The sequence below is a fragment of the Pseudophryne corroboree genome, chromosome 1 (assembly GCF_028390025.1).
Source record: "Pseudophryne corroboree isolate aPseCor3 chromosome 1, aPseCor3.hap2, whole genome shotgun sequence".
Classification (NCBI taxonomy): Eukaryota; Metazoa; Chordata; class Amphibia; order Anura; family Myobatrachidae; genus Pseudophryne; species Pseudophryne corroboree.
Window position 1 is genome coordinate 935,834,596 of NC_086444.1, and position 21,900 is coordinate 935,856,495.

At 46.2% G+C, this 21,900-nt stretch overlaps 1 protein-coding gene across 3 annotated transcripts in view; it reads right to left on the minus strand.

Annotated features, from left to right (window-relative positions):
* The window catches only part of ELF2 (E74 like ETS transcription factor 2), a 300,035-nt gene that overhangs the window by 148,099 nt on the left and 130,036 nt on the right, over window positions 1-21,900 (minus strand). For 2 of the 3 annotated variants that reach the window (XM_063920360.1, XM_063920361.1), the window contains exon 4: window positions 4,818-4,983. The exons of the other annotated variant lie outside the window; for it this stretch is intronic. In XM_063920360.1, the coding sequence (XP_063776430.1) occupies window positions 4,818-4,983 (166 nt within the window). The remainder of the gene's footprint in view (window positions 1-4,817; window positions 4,984-21,900) is intronic. 3 annotated transcript variants of the gene reach the window in all.

Consider the following 21,900-nt stretch of genomic DNA (forward strand, 5'->3'; position numbering starts at 1 on the left):
TGAACCTCCAACCCTCAACAAGGTGAGAAGTCTGTAGCCACCACAGAAGGAAAATCCTGGCTCTCGGCGACAGACGGATCCCCTGGTGCATGTGAAGATGCGATCCGGACCAAAAGATCTAGCTGGAAGGGACTCGCATGAAACCTTCCATACTGAAGCACTTCATAAGAGGCCACCATTTTCCCCAGAAGGCAAAAGCACAGATGCACTGAGATCCGGGTTGTCTTCAGAACAACCCGAACCATCGACTGGATTTCCATAGCCTTCTTCACGGGAAGGAACACTCTCAGATTACAAGTCCAGTATCATTCCCAGAAAGGAAAGCCTCTGTGTCGGTTCCAGGTGAGATTTTGGTAAATTCAGAATCCACCCGTGATCCAGGAGTAGTCTGGTTGAGAGGCAATTACTGGCAATCAACCGCTCCCTGGACGGTGCCTTTATCAGAAGATCGTCCAGGTATGGAATTAGGTTTACTCCCTGTTTGCGCAGTAGAAACATCTTCTCTGCCATCACCTTAGTGAACACTCTCGGTGCCGTAGAGAGACCAAATGGCAGGGCCTGGAACTGGTAGTGGCAGTCCTGCAATGCAAACCATAGATAACCCTGATGAGGTGGCCAGATCGGAATGTGAAGGTACGCATCCTTGATACCCAGAGACACTAGGAATTCCCCCTCCTCCAGACCTGAGATCACCGCTCTCAAAGACTCCATTTTGAATTTGAACACTCGTAAGTACGGGTTCAATGACTTGAGGTTCAAAATCAGCCTTACCGAACCGTCCGGTTTCGGTACTACAAACAGGTTGGAATAACATCCCTTGTTTTGCAGATGAGGTGGAACTGGAACAATGACCTGAGTCTGTACAAGTTTTTGAATGGCGTCCTGTAAGGTTATATCCACCCACATGCTACAGTGGATCTATGTGCCACCCCGGCAGCTGTATACAAAGATTTGAGTGTATTCTCAATTCTACGATCAGCCGTGTCTTTTAGGGAGGCTGCATCCGGGACAGGCAATACTGTTTTCCGTGACAGCCTGGATACCGATGCATCCACTATAGGTGGATTTTCCCTTTTTTTTCTATCCACAGGAGGAAAGGGAAAAGAGGATATCTGCCTTTTAGGGATTTGAAATTTCCTATCAGGATTAACCCACGGTTCTTCAAACAGGGTATTTAGTTCCTTTGACACAGGAAAAGTGGCTGAGGATTTATTTTTTATATTAAAATAAGACTCCTCAGTCTCCTCTGTTACCTTATCAGGGATATGCAGAACATCTCTGATAGCTTCTATGATAACCTCTATTCCCTGTGACAGAGTAGTCTCCCCCACCTCTGAGTCCACCTCCCTCTCCTCCATGTCCAACCCGTCATCAGTCAGACTGCAGGATATGAGCCAAAGGACGTTTTTGCGGACAAATGGCAGGGGACTGAGACGCTAATTTTGTGTACTGAGTCTCTGTTCATAAACTCAGTCATCGATTGTCTTAAGTATTGCGTCTATTTCTCATTGCAGGACAATTTAGAAGAGATATTGGAAATCACTCCCCTAATGTTATCCAGCCAAGCTGAGTACACTGCAATGAACCCCCTGGAGAAGAGGAACACTGTGCCTTACATGAAACACTCTTTGTCTGACATACTGTGTCAGTGACAGCACACACACACAGAAAAAGGTTAAATGCACAATTAACCCAAAAAGAGCCCTTCAAGAAAGACACACAGATAGCCTGGAGCCAGCACACAGCACCCTTACTGCTAATGCCAAGCTTAGCCGTGTCGCAGATTAAGTACCCAGATTGGGGATTTAGTACACTAGTAAGCGCTCCCCCCTCCGGAGGAGCTGCGCGTCCGGAGGAGGAGCTGCGCGTCCCTGTCAGTCAGCGTCTGTGTCCACTGCAGGGGGAAAATGGCGCTGGTGAGCTGCTGGATCCGCTCATAGTGAAGCCCCGTACCGTCAATGGCGTGCGGTCTTCCCGCTTTTTTATACTGGCTGAGGTAATTTTTAGTGCTTAAAATGGAGTCAGTCGCCTTTTAAGTCTGTAATGCCAGTCTTGGGTACTGTGTACACCCGTAGTGTACTTAGACTCAGTTCGCTCCCTCAGAAGCGGTACGTTTCCACTGTGTACTAAGTCTGGAGACTCCGCCGCCCCCATAGAAGCCGTGCATCTCTGTACCCTCATGCCGCCATAATGGCCGGCGGCCCGCTAACCAGGACGCCGGCTTAGTACTCAGCACTCTATCTTCTAACTCCGTTAGGGGTGGCGGCGTGCTGCGGGAATGTACGCTTGCCGTTGTGGGGTGTGCGAATAGTTCATTCATTCCCTCAGGAGCTAGTGTCCTGTCAGCGAGGAAAGGGACCATTAACTCTTTAAGAGGTTGGGCCGTCCTCTCTCCCCCCCCCCCCCCCCCCCTTCCCCACGCAGCAGGTAGGCTGGTGCCATCCAGTCCTGCCTGAAAATAACAAACAGAAAAAATAAATGCAGAGAACTCTTCAGGAGCTTCCATGTGACGTGACCGGCTCCTCCGGTCACATTTTTCTAAACTGAGTCTGGTGGGAGGGGCATAGAGGGAGGAGCCAGTGCACACAATCAAATTCTTAAAGTGCCCAAGGCTCCTAGTGGACCCGTCTGTACCCCATGGAACTAAATGGACCCCCAGTATCCTCCAGGACGTAAGAGAAAACTAGATTTCACTTGAATGAAGGAAGAACAATCTAAAAAGTGATTTGTGCATATATATATATATATATATATATAAATTCCAAGAAGAGGAACGGCACTCGTAGGATTTTGCAACAATTTGTATTCAAAGTAGAAGAAAGATTCCAGAGATTACATGGATGTAATCTCTGGAATCTTTCTTCTATTTTGAGTACAAATTGTTTGTTGCAAAATCCTATGAGTGCCGTCCCTCTTCTTGGAATTATTTCATCATGGCTACCCCATGATAGGACAGGATCACCAAGGTATTTGTGCTTATTTTATTTCGAGTGCCGATATACATGGATATATATATATATATATACACATGGATATATATATATATATATATATATATATATACATACATACATACATACATACTGATAGAGGACATAGGGGGGGGACATTTAATCGCACGAGGGAAATGTGAAAAACCCTGCATGGTTTTCTTGCAGCCACAGGATTTTGCTATTCAACTGCAGGACTGAAAATGTGACTAGCATCTTTTTTCTCGCACCTGCAAAGCAAGTGTGATTTTTCCAAAAATCTTTACTTTTAGGGGGGGGGGGGGGGGAATCACTCCTGTGTTTTTTTTAAACCTTGTTGAAGAGTTCTCTCCAGTCAATGGTAGAGATGTATCAAACCTTCTAAAGAGGACAGGTTTGCCCATAGCATCCAATCAGCTTTCAGCTTTCATTTATGAAGTATATGCTATACAATGATAACTAATTGTTGATTGGATTATATGAGCAACATCTCCACCTATTTAGTAGCCTCTACCTTGGTCACAGAAGTTACAGCGTGTAATATACACCTATCACCATATATGTACTAGTCAATGTACTTTGTTAAGTGACATAGCTAAGAAGGGTATTTAGATGATAGATTTACACTTTCTAGACAGACAGTCAATAGGTCGACATGGTCAAAAGGTCGACCGGTAAAAAGTAGTCAGTGCTTAAGGTTGACTGAAGTTTTTTGGAGGTTTTCACATTTCAGGTTTTGCTTGATTTACCATCCACGTGGACTACGACTGGAAATAGTAACCTGTGCTGAGCGCAGCAAGGCATCTTGTCCGAATCATGGTAAGCAAAGCGAGCCCACGAGAGTCTATGTTAGCTATAATTTGGGTTACATATCATGAAACATAGAAAAAGAGACACAGAAAAGAAAAGTCACCATTTCAATGTCGACTTTTTGACCCTGTTGACCTTCCCAGTGTCTACCTTTTGATCATTGACCAAGTCAATCTAATGAATGTCGATCTATATGGGGTTGACCTAATGACTTCCGAGTTCCTGTAGATCTTCTATACCACACCCTCTTAGAAGTTTCGATAAAATATCTTCATAGTTAACAATCAGAAAGTTACAGACCGTAGTGGTAATACTGACACACAGGCAATATAGAAGTCTAGTAGTGTGGGTGGCCTTGTGCTGGTCCCAAACAGCAAGCAGAGCAAAAAATTAGATACCTTTTTAGGAATACAGCAATGCCATGTTTTATAATGAGTAAGTAGCAAAGGATTTTAACGAACATGAAAAACTTTATATTAATCATCTTGTAGGATAGTGTAATCTAGTTGAATCTACCAGGGGGGAGGGGGGTAAAGTGTTTCCTCCATTTTGTTTAATAAAGAATTAGACCTGTTTTTCCTATTTTAATGAAGAAAAACAGTAAACATCTGCAATGCATGACAGAGCTACTGCAGCATGCCATGAGAAAAGGATGGCTAAATGTGCCAGCCAATGGAACGCACAAGTGTAGGCGGAGCAGACTATTCATGCACAGATAAAGATCACACAGGCATTATATGTATCACACACCGTGTACGGGAGAGAAGAAACAAAAACAGAATGCAATCACAAAAATAAAATGATGTTGGTACTGTACATATAATCAGAATGTTTCAGGCTCAATGGGACATAACCATGTTGCACATATGTAATAATAAAATATTTACTATTTAGGTTTGTTTTTTTTAGACCTAGGTGTCTTTGGGCTCAGTTTCATTTGTATAAAGGTTTTCGTTTTAATTGACCTATACTATCGTTTTCTAGCTTAATGCAACTTGTATAGTAGTATGTCTGTGTAGTAAAATAGGTGAAACCCACCTATCTCCACGACTTCAGTCTCAATTTCTTGCTCCCCTGCTACATCTTGCATCATGAAGGTCTCATCATCGTACACCAGAATCTGGGCAGCATACCCCTGCTCCAGACGGGCACTAGGAACAGGCTCCACGATGACAGCAGGATACTCAGTTATCTGAACATCTTCCTGAAAGAATCAAAGCAATTCCACAAAATATATTTGTTTTTTCGAAGATGGCTTAAATCCTTTGTGAAAAAATATCAATATACCACAAACTCGGGGGCGATTTATCAAAGCTTAGAAAGTGACAAAGTACCAACCAATCAGCTTCTTTCATTTATAGACTGTGTTTGAAAAATGTCAGTTAGAAGCCGATTGGTTCTCTCTCTCTCTCCACTTTATGTCTCCTTAAAGCTTTGCTAAATCTCCACCTAAATAAATGCGTAAAAAACTTTAAAGTATTACCACAATTTCAAGGAAGACAGCTACACTGAAAACACCAGGCAGTGCTTAGAAACCTGCAAAAAAAAACACCTAATTGATGCAGCCTGGCCATTCAAGACTGACCTCTTTCATTAACAAGTTTGTTTCAGCAACAGAGCATGAAAATGTAAATAAACACTGAGATACTATGACCACCCCAACTGGCACCAACATCATTGCAGAGTCAAACTTTCATCCCCATTCTAGTATTTGGTCTGACCAACAATGAACCTGTTAACCATATCTGAATGTTTTTATGCAATGTTTTTATGCAATGGTTGATTGCATTAATGAGTAGGTGTTCAGGTTTAAGTAATAAAAAGGTCTCGTATAAGAATATGATTAACAATCTAGACCTTACCAAGCCAAAAATTAACAGATTTTACTTTGTCATTATTTAATCAACAAAAAAATATAAGCCATCCTTAAAACCTACATAATGTAAAAGAAATACACACATAGAAATGAGGTCTCTATTTAACTTTTCAAAAATATATCCTTTTCTCATCATACATGTAACAGATGCTTAGGAATAAAGGGAAAATGCAGGTGCACACTAAGCACTAAGAACACTGGTAATCAAAGCAATTATAATCAACTCTACAACTTTAACATGGAGTAAAATTAGGGTTCTTAGCACAATTTTGACCAAAAATGTGGGCCCACCTACTATGTCACGGTGACCTAATCAGGTGGGTCCAATCGAATATGTAGACAACAAATGAAAGGACTCATACTTAAGGGCAAGTGAGTGGCACCAACAAAAGTACATACATGTTCAATTACAGAGTAATGGGGAGGCTGGACTGCATGCCTTAATCTTAACCATAACAGGTGCTACCTTGCTGAGACTTGTAGTGACACACAGAAAAAATAGGATTTTAGTACCTACCGGTAAATTCTTTTCTCCTAGTCCGTAGAGGATGCTGGGGACTCCAAAAGGACCATGGGGTATAGACGGGATCCGCAGGAGCTTGGGCACACTGAAAAGACTTTGACTGGGTGTGAACTGGCTCCTCCCTCTATGCCCCTCCTCCAGACCTCAGTTATAGGAAATGTCCCAGGAGAGACGGACATTTCGAGGAAAGGATTTTTGTTTAAACTAAGGGCAAGAAACCTACCAGCCCACACCACAAACATACCGTACAACCGGAGTAACAGTAAACCAGATAACCGCATGAATTAACAGCAGCAACAAGCTGAAAACAACAAATACACAACCCGTGTGTAAACAAATTTAACCAGCAAGAATACACTGCAAGTAATAGTCCGCACTGGGATGGGCGCCCAGCATCCTCTACGGACTAGGAGAAAAAGATTTACCGGTAGGTACTAAAAGCCTATTTTCTCTTAGGTCCTAGAGGATGCTTGGGACTCCACAAGGACCATGGGGTCTATACCAAAGCTCCAGAACGGGCGGGAGAGTGCGGACGACTCTGCAGCACCAATTGAGCAAACATGAGGTCCTCCTCAGCCAGGGTATCAAACTTGTAAAACTTAGCAAATGTGTTTGAACCCGACCACGTAGCTGCTCGGCAAAGCTGAAGTGCCGAGACCCCTCGGGCAGCCGCCCAAGATGAGCCCACTTTCCTGGTAGAATGGGCCTTTACTGACTTCGGCACCGGTAGCCCAGCCGAAGAATGAGCTTGCTGAATCGTACTACAAATCCAGCGTGCAATAGTCTGCTTAGAAGCAGGATGACCAATCTTGTTGGAAGCATGCAAGACAAACAGCGCCTCTGTTTTCCTGGCAACAGCCGTTCTGGCGACGTAAATTTTCAAAGCTCTCACAACATCAAGAGACTTTGGAACTGCCACAGCATCCGTAGCCACAGGTACCACAATAGGTTGGTTAATGTGAAACGAAGAAACCACCTTCGGCAGAAATTGTTGACGCGTCCTCAATTCCGCTCTATCCGAATGGAAGATCAATTCCGCTCTATCCGAATGGAAGATCAAGTACGGACTCTTGTGAGATAAGGCCGCCAACTCTGACACTCGCCTGGCAGACGCCAGAGCCAACAGCATGACTACCTTCCAAGTGAGAAACTTTAACTCAACCTTACACAAAGGTTCAAACCAGGAAGACATAAGAAACTGCAAGACCACTTCAAGATCCCATGGCGCCACAGGGGGCACAAACGGAGGATGGATATGCATCACTCCCTTCACAAAAGTCTGAACCTCTGGAAGGACAGCCAATTCCTTTTGAAAGAAAATAGATAAAGCCGAAATCTGCACTTTGATGGAACCCAATTTCAGGCCTGCATCGACGCCTGCCTGCAAAAAATGGCGAAACCGACCCAAGTGAAATTCCTCCGCAAGAGCAGTTTTGGTCTCACACCACGAAACATACTTTCTCCAAATACGGTGATAATGTTTCGCCATAACCTCCTTCCTAGCCTTAAGGAGAGTGGGAATGACCTCCCCGGGAATACCTTTTCATGCTAAGATTTGGCGCTCAACTTCCATGCCGTCAAACGCAGCCGCGGTAAGTCTGGAAACACGCATGGTCCCTGCAATAACAGGTCCTCTCTTAGAGGAAGCGTCCAAGGATCTTCCACAAGTAATTCCTGAAGATCCGGATACCAGGCCCTTCTTGGCCAATCTGGAACGACGAGAATCGCCTGAACCCTTGCTCGTCGAATGATTCCCAGCACCTTTGGAATGAGAGGAAGTGGAGGGAACACATACACCGACGGAAACACCCACGGAGTCAACAGGGCGTCCACTGCACTGGCTTGGGGGTCCCTTGACCTGGAACAATACCGCGGAAGCTTCTTGTTGAGGCGAGACGCCATCATGTCGATCAGCGGAATTCCCCAACGCTTCGTCACATCTGCCAATACCTCTTGGTGAAGAGCCCACTCTCCCGGATGGAGATCATGTCTGCTGAGGAAATCTGCTTCCCAGTTGTCCACTCCCGGAAGGAAGACTGCTGACAGAGCGCTCACGTGTTGTTCCGCCCAGCGAAGGATTCTTGTGGCCTCCGCCATAGCCGCCCTGCTCCTTGTTCCGCCTTGACTGTTTATATGCGCCCCCACTGTTATGTTGTCCGACTGGATCAGGACAGGTCGACCCTGAAGAAGGCTTTTTGCTTGTAGCAGGCCGTTGTAAATGGCTCTTAACTCGAGAACATTTATGTGGAGACAAGATTCCTGGAGCGACCATTTCCCCTGGAAATGTCTTCCTTGGGTGACTGCGCCCCAGCCTCGGAGACTTGCATCTGTTGTCAATAGGACCCAGTCCTGGATTCCGAACCGGCGCCCTCCTAGGAGGTGAGAACTTTGTAGCCACCACAGGAGAGAAATCCTGGCCCTGGAAGATAGACTTATCTTCCGGTGCATGTGCAGGTTGAGACCCGGACCATTTGCTCAGCAGATCCCCCTGAAACACCCGGGCATGAAACCTGCCAAACGGAATGGCTTCGTACGCCGCAACCATTTTCCCCAGAACCCGAGTACATTGATGGATCGACACACTTGTCGGCCTCAGAAGCTCCCTGTCCATCGTCTGTAGTTCCAGAGCTTTGTTTTCCGTAACACTCTCCGTAACTGTGTCTAGAATCATGCCCAGAAAGGGCAGCCGAGTGGTCGGAATCAACTGAGACTTTGACTAATTTAGCACCCAACCGTTTTGTCGCAGAACCGACAGAGACAAATTCACATTTCTCAACAATCGTTCCTTGGACCTCGCCTTTATCAGGAGATCGTCCAAGTACGGGGTAATTGTAACCCCTTGCTTGCAAAGGAGAACCATCATTTCTGCCATGACTTTGGTGAAAATCCTCGGGGCCATGGAAAGCCCAAACGGCAACGTCTGAAATTGGTAATGAGAATCCTGTATCGCAAACCTGAGGAAAGCTTGATGCGGAGGATATATCGGGACGTGTAAGTAGGCATCCTTTATGTCGACTGACGCCATAAAATTCCCCCCTTCTAGGCTGGAAATCACAGCTCGAAGAGATTCCATCTTGAACTTGAAAACTTTCAAGTATGGATTGAGGGATTTTAGGTTCAGAATCGGTCTGACCGAACCGTCCGGTTTCGGGACAACAAAGAGGCTCAAGTAGAACCCCTCCCCCCGTTGGGATGGGGGAACGGGAACAATGACCCTCTGTTGACACAACTTTTGTATTGCTGCCTTCACCACCTCTCTGTCCGGAAGAGACACTGGTATGGCCGAAATGAAAAACCGGTGAGGCGGCATCTCCTGAAACTCCAGCCTGTATCCCTAAGATACTATATCTAGGACCCAGGGATCTAGGCCTGATTGAACCCAGACCTGACTGAAGATCCGCAGACGGCCCCCCACCGGTCCGGACTCCCCCAGAGAAGCCCCAGCATCATGCGGTGGACTTGGTAGAGGCGGGGGGAGGACTTTTGGTCCTGGGCGCCTGATACTGCAGGCGACTTTCTTCCCCTTCCTCTACCCTTTGAAGTGAGGAAGGACGAACCTTTCCCACGCTTGTATTTATTTGGACGAAAGGACTGCATCTGCTGATGGGGTGCCTTTTTCTGCTGTGTGGGAACATAAGGAAGAAAAGATGACTTACCCGCCGTCGCGGTAGACACCAGGTCAGCCAAGCCGTCACCAAACAAGACACTACCTTTGAAGGGGAGAGCTTCCATAGCTTTCTTGGAGTAGCATCAGCATTCCATTGATGGATCCACAGCGCCCTCCTGGCCGAGATCGCCATGGCATTGGCTCTTGATCCCAAGAGACCAACATCCCTCGCCGCATCCTTCAGGTAATCTGCAGCGTCCTTGATATAAACAAGAGTCAAAAGAACATTATCTTTATCAAGGGTATCCATATCAGCAGCTAAATTATCAGCCCATTTAGCAATAGCACTACTCACCCATACCGACGCCACAGCAGGTCTGAGCAATGCACCCGTATTAGCGAAAATGGACTGCAGAGATGTCTCCAGCTTGCGATCCGCCGGATCCTTGAGAGCTGCCGTGTCAGGGGACGGAAGCGCCACCTTCTTAGACAAACGGGATAGAGCCTTGTCGACATTCGGAGACGACTCCCATTTTTCCCTGTCATCAGAGGGGAAAGTATACGCCATGAAAATTCTCTTTGGAATCTGCCACCTCTTGTCCGGCGACTCCCAAGCCTTTTCACAAAGAGTATTCATTTCATGAGAGGGGAGAAACTTCACCTCAGGCTTCTTCCCTTTAAACAAACAAATCCTTGTTTCCTGCACTGCAGGTTCGTCAGAGATATGTAAAACATCTTTAATAGCCACGATCATGTACTGAATACTCTTAACTATCTTTGGGTGTAAAGTAGCCTCAGTGAAGTCGACATCGGAATCAGAATCCGTCTCGGTATCCGTATCTACTGGGTAAACGACCGCTTTTGCGACCCTGACGGGGCCTGCACCTGAGACAAAGCACCCTCCATGGATTTTCTCCACACCTGTGTCTGAGACTCCGATTTATCTAATCTTTTAGACAATGAGGCCACATTTGTATTAAGTGTACTTAACATTGTAAGCAAATCAGGTGTCGGCTGTGCCGACAGAGCCAACTCCAGACCCGCATCTGCGCCCCCAGCAACCTCCTCCGGGGAGTAACACTCAGTTTCAGACATGCCGACACGTAGTACCGACACACACACACTGCCTCAGCTAGGGGACAGACCCACAAGGAAGCCTGGATAGAGAAAACACAGAGGGAGTATGCCAGCTCACACCCCAGCGCCCATATATCCCACCAAAGATATATGTGTAAAGCGCTGCTGTGAAATACAATAAATGTGCACCAAATATCTGTGCCCCCCCCTGATTTGCTCCCTGCAGCGGTTGTGGATGAGAGAAAATGGCGCTGGTGAGCTGTGCGGCTAAGCCCCGCCCCTTCCCGGCGCGCTTCAGCCCGCTAAAATTCAAACTTGAAAATGCTGGCGGGGGTACGGAAAACGGTGCCCGGGCATCAAAAATGCCTTCTGCCAGCCCTGCAAGACCCAGTAACATGCTGCCGAGGGCGCTCCCCCCCAGCGCCCTGCACCCTGTGAATGCCGTTGGTGATGTGTGTGGGAGCACGGAGCGCAGCGCTACCGCTGCACCTCGTTACTGAAGTCTTCTGCCGTCACTCAAGTCTTCGGATCTTCACATACTCACCCGGCTTCTTTCTTCTGGATTCTGTGAGGGGGGTTACGGCGCGGCTCCGGGAACAAGCAGCTAGGCGAACCAAGTGATCGAATTCTCTGGAGCTAATGGTGTCCAGTAGCCTAAGAAGCAGAGCCCTTAACTAAGTAGAAGTAGGTTGGACTTCTCTCCCCTCAGTCCCTCGATGCAGGGAGCCTGTAGCCAACAGGTCTCCCTGAAAATAAAAAAAATAAGATTTTACTTACCGGTAAATCTATTTCTCGTAGTCCGTAGTGGATGCTGGGGACTCCGTAAGGACCATGCGGATAGACGGACTCCGCAGGAGACATGGGCACTTTAAGAAAGAATTTAGGTTCTGGTGTGCACTGGCTCCTCCCTCTATGCCCCTCCTCCAGACCTCAGTTAGAGAAACTGTGCCCAGAAGAGCTGACAGTACAAGGAAAGGATTTTGGTAATCCAGGGCAAGATTCATACCAGCCACACCAATTACACCGTATAACATGTGATAACAACCAGTTAACAGTATGACAAATAACAGAGCATCAGGTCAAACCCTGATGCAACCATAACTTAACCCTTATTGAAGCAATAACTATATACAAGTATTCCAGAAGAAGTCCGCACTTGGGACGGGCGCCCAGCATCCCCTACGGACTATGAGAAATAGATTTACCGGTAAGTAAAATCTTATTTTCTCTAACGTCCTAGTGGATGCTGGGGACTCCGTAAGGACCATGGGGATTATACCAAAGCTCCCAAACGGGCGGGAGAGTGCAGATGACTCTGCAGCACTGATTGAGCAAACACAAGGTCCTCCTCAGTCAGGGTATCAAACTTGTAGAACTTTGCAAAAGTGTTTGAACCTGACCAAGTAGCCGCTCGGCAAAGCTGTAATGCCGAGACCCCTCAGGCAGCAGCCCAGGAAGAGCCCACCTTCCTAGTGGAATGGGCCTTAACTGATTTTGGCAGCGGCAATCCAGCCGCAGAATGAGCCTGCTGAATCGTGTTACAGATCCAGCGAGCAATAGTTTGCTTTGAAGCAGGAGCACCAAGCTTGTTGGAAGCATACAGGATAAACAAAGACTCTGTTTTCCTGACCCTAGCCGTTCTGGCTACATAAACCTTCAAAGCCCTGACCACATCAAGTAACTCGGAATCCTCCAAGTCAGTAGTAGCCACAGGCACCACAATAGGTTGGTTTATATGAAAGGATGAAACCACTTTCGGCAGAAATTGTGGACGGTCCGCAATTCTGCTCTATCCGCATGGAAAACCAGATAGGGGCTTTTATGTGACAAAGCCGCCAACTCTGACACACGCCTAGCCGAAGCCAAGGCTAATAGCATGACCACCTTCCACGTGAGATATTTCAACTCCACCGTTTTGAGTGGTTCAAACCAGTGGGATTTCAGGAAACTCAACACCATGTTAAGATCCCAAGGTGCCACTAGAGGCACAAAAGGGGGCTGAATATGCAGCACTCCCTTTACAAACGTCTGAACTTCGGGTAGAGAAGCCAACTCTTTTTGAAAGAAAACGGATAGGGCCGAAATCTGGACCTTAATGGAACCCAATTTTAGGCCCGGACTGTAGGAAGTGAAGGAAACAGGCCAGCTGGAATTCCTCCGTAGGAGCATTCCTGGCCTCACACCAAGCAACATATTTTCGCCATATACGGTGATAATGTTGAGCTGTCACGTCCCTCCTAGCCTTTATCAGCGTAGGAATGACCTCATCCGGAATGCCTTTCTCTGCTAGGATCCGGCGTTCAACCGCCATGCCGTCAAACGCAGCCGCGGTAAGTCTTGGAACAGATAGGGCCCCTGTTGCAACAAGTCCTGTCTTAGAGGAAGAGGCCACGGGTCCTCTGTGAGCATTTCTTGCAGATGTGGATACCAAGTCCTTCGTGGCCAATCTGGAACAATGAGTATTGTTCTCACTCCTCTTTTTCTTATTATCCTCAGCACCTTGGGTATGAGAGGAAAAGGAGGAAATACACAGACCGACTGGAACACCCACGGTGTCACCAGGGCGTCTACAGCTATCGCCTGAGGGTCTCTTGACCTGGCGCAATACCTCTGTAGCATTTTGTTGAGGCGGGATGCCATCATGTCCACCTGTGGCAGTTCCCACCGACTTGTAATCTGTGCAAAGACTTCCTGATGAAGTCCCCACTCTCCCGGGTGGAGGTCGTGTATGCTGAGGAAGTCTGCTTCCCAGTTGTCAACTCCCGGGATGAACACTGCTGACAGTGTGCTTACGTGATTCTCCGCCCAGTGAAGAATTCTGGTGGCTTCCGCCATCGCCACTCTGCTCCTTGTGCCGCCTTGGCGGTTTACATGAGCCACTGCGGTGATGTTGTCTGACTGAATCAGAACCGGTTGGTCGCGGAGCAGTTCCAGGATGTTGATGTGAAGGCAAGTCTCTTGACTTGACCACAGACCTTGGAAATTTCTTCCCTGTGTGACTGCATCCCAACCTCGGAGGCTTGCGTCCGTGGTCACCAGGACCCAGTCCTGAATGCCGAATCTGCGGCCCTCAAGAAGGTGAGCGCTCTGTAGCCACAACAGGAGAGACACCCTGGCCCTGGGGGATAGGGTGATTAACCGATGCATCTGAAGATGTGATCCGGACCACTTGTCCAGTAAGTCCCATTGAAAAGTCCTCGCATGGAACCTGCCGAAGGGAATGGCCTCGTATGATGCCACCATCTTTCCCAGGACACGAGTGCAGTGATGCACTGACACCTGTTTTGGTTTTAATAGGTTCCTGACCAGTGTCATGAGTTCCTGAGCTTTCTCCATCGGGAGATAAACCCTTTTCTGGTCTGTGTCTAGAATCATGCCCAGGAAAGGCAGACGAGTCGTAGGAACCAACTGCGACTTTGGAATATTTAGAATCCAGCCGTGTTGTCGTTACACTTCCAGAGAAAGTGCTACGCTGATCAGCAACTGCTCTCTTGATCTCGCTTTTATGAGGAGATCGTCCAAGTATGGGATAATTGTGACTCATTGCTTCCGCAGGAGTACCATCATTTCCGCCATTACCTTGGTAAATATTCTCGGTGCCGTGGAGAGACCAAACGGCAACGTCTGAAATTGGTAATGATAATCCTGTACCACAAATCTGAGGTACGCCTGATGAGGTGGATAAATGGGGACATGAAGGTATGCATCCTTTATGTCCAGAGACACCATAAAATCCCCCCCTTCCAGGCTTGCGATGACCGCTCTCAGCGATTCCATCTTGAACTTGAACCTTTTCAGGTATATGTTCAGGGATTTTAAATTCAATATGGGTCTGATCGAACCGTCCGGTGTCAGGACTACAAACATGGTCGAATAATAACCCCTTCCTTGTTGAAGGAGGGGAACCTGTACCACCACCTGTTGAAGATACAATTTGTGAATTGCAGTTAACACTATTTCCCTCTCTTGGGGGGAAGCTGGCAGGGCCGATTTGAGGTATCGGTGAGGGGGCATCGCCTCGAATTCCAGCTTGTATCCCTGAGACACAATATCTATTGCCCAGGGATCCAACTGGGAGTGAACCCACTTGTGGCTGAAATTTCGAAGACGTGCCCCCACCGGGCCTAGCTCCCCTTGTGGAGCCCCAGCGTCATTCGGTGGATTTTGTAGAGGCCGGGGAGGACTTCTGTTCCTGGGAACTAGCTGTGTTGTGCAGCTTCTTTCCTCTGCCCCTGCCTCTGGCAAGAAAGGACGCACCTCGGACTTTCTTGTTTTTCTGTGATCGAAAGGACTGCATTTGATAATGCGGTGCTCTCTTAGGCTGTGAGGAAACATATGGCAAAAAATTTGACTTTCCAGCAGTAGCTGTGGAGACCAGGTCCGAGAGACCCTCCCCAAACAATTCCTCACCCTTGTAAGGTAAAACCTCCATATGCCTTTTTGAGTCGGCATCACCTGTCCATTGCCGAGTCCACAGGACATTTATTCTAGAACCCAGTAGACTAATGTCTCTTTGAACATCTCTCATATATAGAACAGCGTCTTTAATATGCCCCAAGGTCAACAATATAGTATCCTTGTCTAAGGTATCAATTTCCTCAGACACGGTATCCATCCATGCTGCCACAGCACTACACACCCAGGCTGACGAGATCGCCGGCCTCAGTAAGGTACCTGAATGTGTATAAATGGACTTAAGGGTAACCTCCTGTTTGCGATCCGCAGCATCTTTGAGGGTAGCCGTATCCTGTGACGGCAGGGCTACCTTCTTGGATAAGCGTGTTAAAGCTTTGTCCACCTTAGGGGAGGATTCCCAGCATAACCTGTCCGTTGGCGGGAAAGGATACGCCATAAGAATCCTTTTGGAAATCTGCAGTTTTTTATCTGGAGATTCCCAAGCCTTTTCACATAACTCATTTAGCTCGTGTGAGGGGGGAAAGGTTACCTCCAGCTTCTTTTCCCCATACATATGTACCCTCTTGTCAGGGACTGGGATTTCCTCTGTGATGTGCAACACATCCTTAATTGCTATAATCATATAACGGATGGATTTAACCAATTTTGGCTGTAACTTTGCATCATCGTAATCGACACTGGAGTCAGAATCCATGTCGGTATCTGTGTCAACAATTTGGGATAGTGGGGGCTTCTGAGACCCTGACGGCCTCTGCGACATAGGATCAGGCACGGGTTGGGACCCTGACTGTCCTGAGGCTTCAGCTTTTTCTAACCTTTTATGCAAGGAATTAACATTATCATTTAAAACCTTCCACATATCCATCCAATCAGGTGTCGGCGCCGTCGGCGGAGACACCACATTCATTTGCTCCCGCTCTGCTTCCACATAGCCTTCCTCATCAGACATGTTGACACAAGCGTACCGACACACCACACACACAGGGAATGCCCTTTTTGAAGACAGTTCCCCCACAAGGCCCTTAGGAGAGACAGAGAGAGAGTATGCCAGCACACAACCCAGCGCTATAAACCCAGGAATAACACAGTAACTTAATGTTAACCCAGTAGCTGCTATTTATATATTGTTTTTTGCGCCTAATTATGTCCCCCCCCCTCTTTTTACCCTCTTCTACCGTGTATCTGCAGGGGAGAGCCTGGGGAGCTTCCTCTCAGCGGAGCTGTGGAGAAAAAATGGCGCTGGTGAGTGCTGAGGAAGAAGCTCCTCCCCCTCGGCGGCGGGCTTCTGTCCAGCTTAAATATGCAATTTTTGGCGGGGGCTCATACATATATACAGTGCCCAGCTGTATATATGTTTAACTTTTGCCAAAAGAGGTCCCAAATGCTGCCCAGGGCGCTCCCCTCCCCCCCCCCCCCCTGCGCCCTTACAGTGACCGGAGTATGTGAGGTGTGTGGAAGCAATGGCGCACAGCTGCAGTGCTGTGCGTTACCTCAGTGGAGAACGGAGTCTTCTGCCGCCTGTGAAGTCTTCTTTGCTTCTCATACTCACCCGGCTTCTGTCTTCCGGCTCTGCGAGGGGGACGGCGGCGCGGCTCTGGGATCGGACGGCGAGGGCAAGATCCTGCGTACGATCCCTCTGGAGCTAATGGTGTCCAGTAGCCTAAGAAGCAGGACCTAGCTTCAGATAGTAGGGCTGCTTCTCTCCCCTCAGTCCCACGATGCAGGGAGTCTGTTGCCAGCAGAGCTCCCTGAAAATAAAAAAACCTAACAAAATACTTTCTCTCAGCAAACTCAGGAGAGCTCACTGAAAAGCACCCAGCTCGTCTGGGCACAGTATCAAACTGAGGTCTGGAGGAGGGGCATAGAGGGAGGAGCCAGTGCACACCAGAACCTAAATTCTTTCTTAAAGTGCCCATGTCTCCTGCGGAGCCCGTCTATCCCCATGGTCCTTACGGAGTCCCCAGCATCCACTAGGACGTTAGAGAAACCTAACAAAAGTCTTTTCTAGAGAAACTCAGGATAGCTCCCCTAGTGAGTGTCCAGTCAGTCCTGGGCACAAAGTCTAACTGAGGTCTGGAGGAGGGGCATAGAGGGAGGAGACAGTTCACACCCAGTCAAAGTCTTTTCAGTGTGCCCAAGCTCCTGCGGATCCCGTCTATACCCCATGGTCCTTTTGGAGTCCCCAGCATCCTCTAGGACGTAAAAGAAATCGGAAAGTTCAGGTGCACAATCTAACCATCAAGAACACTGGTACTCTGAACAATCATAACAAACGTAGTAAAATGGATGTTCTTAGCACAATTCTGGTCAATATTGTGAAATCACCTACCACGTCACGGTGACCTCATCAGGTGGGTCCCTAAAATCCCTAAAACTGATAGAATATATAAATACTCCATGTTAGTTTGTGGATTTTATACACTTGCATTTTCCTTTTTTTCTGCATGGCACTAGAAGTCTCAGAAAGGTGGCACCTCTTATTGTTAGAATTTGAGTGTGCAGTCCAGCATCCCCCAGCTCCCTTTAAAATGCTTAGGAATATTGTTCTGTTGTATGATTTTGGCCAAGGTTCAAGTTTTATTTGTCTGTCATGGCATGACATTTTCCAAAAACATATTCAGGTATAAAAAGGAGTTCATGATTGACTAATACCACTTTCACACCTAAATCCCAAATCCTATATAGATTATTGAACACTGCTTCAACCTGTGTCAGTGCTGCTCAAACCCCTTTCATGCTGCACCTTAGACTCGGGTTATTCCAGAGTTGTCCTCTTTCACAATTGTCTGCCCTGCAAAACTGTGTGAACAATTGAAAGTGGACGTTAAAGGCTCAGCTCCTGTCAGCATAACCCGTGTCGCACCTTTCACACAGCAACGTATCCGGGTTGGTCCTGAGATCGCTCCCTTGTCACAACCATAATCGAATTTCTGCAATACACAACCCAAGTTGACTCTTTCACATCAAAGCCAGGACCCGGGTTGCCTCAGCAATATCCTGCTTCAGAGGCTCAGTGTGAAAGGGGTATAAATGACTATTTAAACCCAGGTTTAATGGCTGCAAAAGAACCTCAAATAATTAACCCACTATAATTTAGTGCTTGATGATTGGTATTCGTTTCTGGTGGTAATAAGATGTGTTTGGTGCTCGCTAAATCAACAACTTCACTTCTTTTGTCTGTAAGGAGAGCATTGTTCCTTAAGTCCTAACTTTTATCCAGGTGAAGCTTTGAATACCTAAGCTGTACTGCAATGGGGTCTTTGAGTAAAGGGATGTTCTCTGAGCTCCCTATCATGAAAGCCATACTTGTCAGTGCTTTTCGTATGGTCATGAACTTGAACAATTACCATGTTGGCCTTTATATCCCTGCATGCAGCATTTGTGTTCATTGTGATTTTCATGTGGTCTGATCTTTGAGTAACTTTGCTTGGACACCCAATACTGAGATTGGTCTTCAATGTTGTTACTGCAGAATGACAAAGTGATTGGAAATGGTCCTTTATCCATGTAGAGTAGCAATTCCTGATGAACAAATGACTTGCACTTGATTAGCAGAACATATTGTAGCTTAAATCACCATCTTTACTGACATGGAAGCCAGAACGGGTGTACCTTCTTTGTCACAGATATTTCAAATATTGACATTTGAATGAGAAAGATTGGGCACCCCAGGTCAGAGTGCATGCCTCACTGTTTCTCCAAGTGATAAGGCAGTACAACTTCTGCAGGGTACAAACTAGAACGTAACAAATTTGAAAGTAGCAATTCAACATTCTGTCTACCAGCTCACATAATATTTTTTTATTTTCTTTCGAATGCAACACATGCACAAGGAAGGAGTGTACACACATTAGGTGGGCATGCCCATAGGTGCGGTTCAATAGACCAAAATTAAAAAAGTGCTATAGTCAATAGGTTGACCCCAAATGGTCAACAGGGTCAAAGGTTGACAGAAAGGATTTTGGCATCTACTCTGGAAATGTAACATAGTTAATGAGGTTGAAAAGAAGCAAAATGCCCATCGGGTTCAACCTGTATTCTGCATTAAGCTGTGCACATTATAGTGCACCAGCTGAAGTAATGGTTTCGTACCAATTGACAACTAAATTACGTACAACTCCCAGATACTGAATGTCAATTAAATGCTATAGCCTTGGACACTTTTTTCAGCTAGAAAATTGTCCAATCGGTTTTTAAATGCATTTACAGAGTCCGCCATTATTACCTTCTCCGGCAGGTTGTTCCAAATCCTTATTGCCCTTACGGTGAAGAACCCTTTCCTACGTTTTGTACAGGATTTTCTCTCCTCTAGCCTCAGCGAGTGCCCACGTGTCCTATAGAGTTCTATTAATAAACAAATCCCCTGCTAACTTTTTGTATTGTATTTGTATTGTATTTTGTATTTGAAGATATTAATAATGTCTCCTCTTAGGGGGTCATTCAGACCCAATCGCACGCTACAGTTTTTTGCAGCCGTGCATTCTGGTCTGAACAGCACATGCGTGCGGACCACAATGCGCAGACGCCCAGCACCAGGCAGCGACAAAAAGAATGCCGAAAGCGTTTGCAGCGGCGAACGCAAGAAGATTGACAGGAAGAGGCCGCTCGGGGGTGTCAACTCACCGTTTTCTGGGAGTGTTGAGGAAAACGCAGGCATGCCCGGCAGTTTCCAGGGAGGGATCCTTGATGTGAGCTCCAGCAAGGATCATCGCAGCGGCTGAGTTAGTTTTGAGCTGTGCAGAGACTGCACAAACTTTTTGTTTGAACGCACCACTGCAAAGGCATTACCCCCTCCCCTGTAGGCGGCGATTACCTGGTCGCAGCAGTGCAAAAAATAGTCTGCGTGCGACCATGTCTGAATTAGGCCCTTAGTCGCCTCTTTTCTAGTGTATACATATTTAACCTAGTAAGCCTTTCCTCGTACTCCAGTGTCTCTAACCCTTTAATAAGTTTAGTAGCTCGCCTTTGAACTCTTTCGATCTCCCCGATATCTTTTTTTATAATATGGTGCCCAAAATTGAACACAATATTCCAGGTGCGGACGAACCAATGATTTATACAGAGGCAGGATTACATCCTCGTCCCTTGGACTCAATACCCCGTTTTATACACGCAAGGACTTTACTTGCCTTCTTTGCTGCATTTTGACATTGTGTACTGTTATTAAGCCTATTATCTATGAGCACACCCAAATCTTTTTCCACTACTGTTACCCCTATATTTTCCCCATTAAGTGTGATAGGATTCAAGTTTGTTTTTAATTCCAAAATGCATAACTTTGCATTTTTCAATATTGAACCTCATTCCCCATTTAGACGCCCAGGTTTCAAGTTTAAGTAAGTCATTCTGTACAGACACCACATCGATTTCTGAATTAATTACCTTACACAGTTTAGAATCATCTGCAAAGGTTGACACTGTGCTTCCCAGGCCTATTACTAGATCATTCATAAATATACTGAACAGTAGCAGGCAAAGTACAGACCCTTGTGGTATTCCACTGAATACTGGTGCCCAGCTGGGGAACAATCCCATTGACCCCTATTCGTTGTACCCGGTTAGCCAGCCAATTACCTATCCATGTACAAATAGTATTTCCTAGGCCAAGTTCCCTTAATTTGATGATCAGTCTCCTGTGAGGCACTGTATCGAAGGCTTTTGCAAAATCTAAATAGACCACATCCACTGCTTTGCCCTGGTCAAATTTAACGCTCACTCCCTCGTAGAAGCTAATTAAGTTAGTTTGACATGATCTGTCCCTTACAAACCCATGATGACTCTTGCTAATAAACTTAGTATTCCGCAGATAATTCTCTATGCTATCCCTCAAAATTCCTTCCAATATTTTACCCACTATAGATGTTATACTAACTGGTCTATAGTTCCCAGGATGATTTTTAGATCCCTTTTTAAATAATGGCACTACCTCAGCTATACGCCAATCGGTACCATACCTGATCTAATTGAACTATAGAAAATCAAGTATAAGGGTCTTGCTAGCTGTGCCCTAAGCTCCATAATAACCCTCGGGTGAAAACCATCTGGGCCTGGTGATTTATTAATCTTTATGTTGCTTAGTCTCTTCAGGACTACTTCCTCGCTTAAACAAGCATCTAGCCAAGAATCATTACCTTCACTGTTGTTATGCACTACTATCAATGTCTGATCCTTCCTGGTGAATACTGATGAAAAAAAATCGTTCAGTATAACTGCTTTTATTTTGTCATCGTTTATCAAGGCTCCCAGTTCATCTTTTAATGGGCCTACGTTCTCCTTTTTTAACCTTTTACTGTTCATGTATTTATAAAACTTTTTAGGAATGGCATTACTTTATATTTATTATTAATAAACAGTTTCTTATATAGAGCAGCAAATTCCGTTGCGCTTTATATAGTGATTTGCTTTTCATTTACAATTTTAGCTGCTCTTATTACTTTTTTGCATCTTTTATTGCATTCCTTGTAATACTGGAATGACTCCTCCCCAATTTATTTAAATGCTTTGAAAGCACGCCTCTTTTTAGCCATTTCTTTTTTGACCTCCTTATTAAGCCACACTGGTTTGTGTTTAGTACTCCTGCGTTTACTGCCCATGGGAATGAATTTGTGAATATTGCTATCAA